This window comes from Carassius carassius, chromosome 40 (genome assembly GCF_963082965.1).
Source record: "Carassius carassius chromosome 40, fCarCar2.1, whole genome shotgun sequence".
Taxonomy (NCBI): Eukaryota; Metazoa; Chordata; class Actinopteri; order Cypriniformes; family Cyprinidae; genus Carassius; species Carassius carassius.
In genome coordinates, this window is record NC_081794.1 from 7,219,162 (window position 1) to 7,223,235 (window position 4,074).

General features: G+C 36.8%; 1 protein-coding gene across 3 annotated transcripts in view; it reads right to left on the reverse strand.

The window, feature by feature from the left end:
• The window catches only part of nudt13 (nudix (nucleoside diphosphate linked moiety X)-type motif 13), a 6,095-nt gene extending 2,498 nt beyond the window's left edge, over window positions 1-3,597 (reverse strand). The window contains exons 1-7 of one of the 3 annotated variants that reach the window (XM_059531924.1): window positions 3,409-3,597; window positions 3,245-3,299; window positions 3,048-3,129; window positions 2,590-2,735; window positions 2,391-2,498; window positions 1,866-1,972; window positions 1,248-1,373 (exon numbers count right to left, since the gene is read on the reverse strand). In XM_059531924.1, the coding sequence (XP_059387907.1) occupies window positions 1,248-1,373; window positions 1,866-1,972; window positions 2,391-2,498; window positions 2,590-2,735; window positions 3,048-3,127 (567 nt within the window). In that variant the 5' untranslated portion in view covers window positions 3,128-3,129; window positions 3,245-3,299; window positions 3,409-3,597. Of the gene's footprint in view, window positions 1-1,247; window positions 1,374-1,865; window positions 1,973-2,390; window positions 2,499-2,589; window positions 2,736-3,047; window positions 3,144-3,244; window positions 3,300-3,408 lie in introns of those variants that run through there. The other 2 variants (XM_059531923.1, XM_059531925.1) reach the window with 2 other exon arrangements.
• Window positions 3,598-4,074: the final 477 nt, after the last annotated feature.

Sequence of the window (4,074 nt, forward strand, 5' to 3'; positions counted from 1 at the left end):
CCCAAAGATGCTCTATTGGGTTGAGATCTGGTGACTGTGGGGGCCATTTTAGTACAGTGAACTCATTGTCATGTTCAAGAAACCAATTTGAAATTATTCGAGCTTTGTGACATGGTGCATTATCCTGCTGGAAGTAGCCATCAGAGGATGGGTTCATGATGGTCATAAAGGGATGGACATGGTCAGAAACAATGCTCAGGTAGGCCGTGGCATTTAAACGATGCCCAATTGGCACTAAAGGGTCTAAAGTGTGCCAAGAAAACATCCTCCACACCATTCACCACCACCAGCAGCCTGCACAATGGTAACAAGGCATGATGGGTCCATGTTCTCATTCTGTTTACGCCAAATTCTGACTCTACCATCTGAATGACTCAATAGAAATCGAGACTCATCAGACCAGGCAACATTTTTCCAGTCTTCAACTGTCCAATTTTGGTGAGCTCGTGCAAATTGTAGCCTCTTTTTCCTCTTTGTGGTGGAAATGAGTGGTACTCGGTGGGGTCTTCTGCTGTTGTAGCCCATCCGCCTCAAGGTTGTGAGTGTTGTGGCTTCACAAGTGCTTTGCTATATACCTCGGTTGTAACGAGTGGTTATTTCAGTCAAAGTTACTCTTCTATCAGCTTGAATCAGTCGGCCCATTCTCCTCTGACCTCTAGCATCAACAAGGCATTTTCTTTCTTTCCTTTCTTTCCCATTCTGACATTCAGTTTGGAGTTCAGGAGATTGTCTTGACCAGGACCACACCCCTAAATGCATTGAAGCAACTGCCATGTGATTGGTTCATTAGATAATTGCATTAATGAGAAATTGAACAGTTGTTCCTAATAATCCTTTAGGTGAGTGTAGATCAACTAACTGTAACACTGTATAAGGTTTATATTCGAATTTAAAGCATAAAATCTATCCGCTGCCATTTTCAAAGCACAATGGAAAATTGTAACATTTCATTCACTGACTTCCCAGCAACCTGCCAAAATAAAAGCTTGCTGATTTTACATTTGAAAATGATGAGAATTCATACTTGAACATAATGCTCTTGTGAGAACCAGGCTGAAAACCTTATGTGCATCCCTGGTAATATACCATTATTTAACACATTTTTCAGAGTAGAACATCACATTAATATTATTCAAATTGCCACTAGTGAAATAATTAAAGTAAATACAGTATTTAAAAAAATCGGACAATGCTTTCTTTCTCAAATGCCTTGCATGTGTCTGACATAGTGAGAAGAACCTGCTTACTTTGGGGTAGTATGTGATGCCACTGCTGTGACACACTCTGTAACTTCCTGACTGGTTCCTGACAGTAGGCTGCCCAGTGGCACTGCAAAAGCTATTGGTCTGATGCCATCGAAGGAGAGCTTGTCCCTAAAACAAATTCCAAATTAAACCGTTTTTACACTAATAACTTCTTAGAGATGGTCTACATACAAACGGCTCCAACTGTATTCATAGAACAAAACTTTAGCTTTTGTGACAGAAGCAGCAATAGATTATTTATTTCTTATTATGAGATATAACCAAGTGAAACGAATTACTGAAAAAAGAAAAAAGGCAGGGACTTGGTTCTTTGCATCAGCTGTTGATTGGATGAAGGCAGATTTGAATGCAAGCTTGCAGCCAGTTGTAAGTAAGTGGTGGGGTTTTTAGCAAATGACTGAAGAAGTCGGTCAATTCACCAGAAGGTCCAGTTAATCATTAATATTCATGTATAAAATTGATCACTTTCATTAAATGTTATGAACACGCAACCTGTTTACTTACAGCAAGTTTTGCGAAATAATTTATAACTGGGCACAAACATGACATTTCAAAGTGATTATAATGCACTAGTTTCAATTGGAAACCTTAAGTACATACTTTGGCTGCAAGAGGAGACTCTGGTCCAGGTATCATGAAGAAAGCTTTCCTGAGGTCCACAAACATACCTCCACACTCCTGCTCCAATGCACTGCGGTCTAAATCACCTACAGTAAAAAAATATCTCCATGAACTGACATATATAGTGTATAAAGTAATACAGTTTCCAGTATAGAATAGTATGGATTTCCCATGGTCACCTGGAAATATGAACATTGTTTTCCTGGAAATGAATCAGAACTTCAAATGTCATAGAAATTCCAGAAACAAGTAAACACCTCTCACAGTTCCCATTCCTATAACATTCCTGTAGCTCAAACAGTACAGCACAGACATAGCAACACCAAATCAATGAATGGTGTAATTCCGTCAACGAATAAAATGTAGGTCGCTCTGGATAAAAGCGTTTGCCATACTGTTTTTATGAATGAGATTTCATAATGATGCATTTGCCAGTTGTAGAATGTTTGTTTTTAAACTACATTTTCTTCATAGTACCGCAGAGTAATGGATATATTAACTGACCTACTTCCAGTGAGAACTGTGGTTCATCCTTGTCAGTGCATCCCAGAAGAAAAGATTCATTAACAATGTGTTTGTCCTTTCCAACCTTTTCCAATATTTGTTCCAAATCTAGAGAAATAGGTATACAATTATAAAAAATTGATTTACAAAATCTTTGTATTTATGTAATGGAAGAATTTAAATGAGGCTGTATTGAAACCTGAGGTTTTTAGAGAAGCCAATTTGTATCCACTGCCACTGCTAGTCTTTCGCAGAAGAGGAGAAAGCTTATGATACAGTAGAACCTTCCCAGACTTCAGCGCCTCTCGACACGCTTCATCGTCCTCCTTTAATCTCATGAGGTACCTAAACAGAAATATTATATATTAAAAAGTAAAAAAGAAAAACACTTGAATAGTACAATATTGATGCTAGGAACTACTACAGATAACACTTAATAATAACAACTTTTTATTATCAATTAATAATAATAATAATAATAATAAAAATGTATGTTTCCAAAAAAGTAAAAAAAAAAAATAAATGTTTTTATAGGACTTGGACATGATCTTGAGAGGTTTTGGGAGATTTACAGTGCTTTAGTAAATAATATTTCCAGCCTACTCCAGTGGTATTTTATTTTTTATTATAAATTCATGTACTTTGAAGAAGACAGACCTCATTCGAGAAACATATCCAGAGAAGGAGCGTGATAGCACCAGGTTACAGCTGAATATAGGCTTGAATGACTGCAGCATATCTGAAAGGTAATGCCTGTATGTTCAATACAAAATGTTTTAACATTAACATTCACATTTGATCGACCTAAACGGAACTTTGAATAGTTCAACAGCAAGGTGAAAGAGAGAACTTGCCCTTGAAACAAACGTAAACTGGTAGAGCAGAAGCTTCTTTCAGTGTCAGGATTTCCTGTAAATAAGAGTTTCTTTGATTATGTTCGTGGAAAGGCACTGTCAGGCGAATGACACAAAAACACATAACGTTCGGCCTATTAGCATATTTTTATAACAGAACATACCGTCGTAGGCTACTACACTGCAAATAATTCAGAGTTTCGTAAAACTGTGTCGCTCTCCACTCCAGCAAGCCTTCAGTTTACATAACATATAGCACCCTAAGTAATATACTGTCATAAATAAATATGATTGTTTGTAAACTCCTGCAAACGACGCCTGCGCGTAACACGTACGACGTTACTACGTCATCAAGAGCGGCTGTAGTTCCTGCCAGTGGCGATGTCTGTACATCATTACACTAACAAAAGGTACTAAAAGCATCTGCTTGTTGGATATGCCTTTGGATATTCCTTTTGAAAGAAGTGTGCTAAATTGTATTTGTGCGCTTGTAGTTTTTACAAAATTTTTATAGGCAAATTTAAAAACAAATGTGGGCTGCTTGTAGATAACGTAATATCAATAAAAGGGCACGTACATGTACGCTACATAAAGCAAGCACACTTCCATGATTATGAAAACACACTTAAGAACACTTTTTAAAAAGCGTATTTGAAATAATCTTAAATCAGAAGTTTTATTTTAAAGTGTATTTTAAGTCACAATCTCTTGTCTCGCTTGAAAGAAGTACACTTATTTTGATGTTCTGACTTACGTACAAAAGCACAATTTTAGCTGTTGTTTCATATTATTTTCAAATGTTATTCCCTTATATTTAGGGTACATTTTAT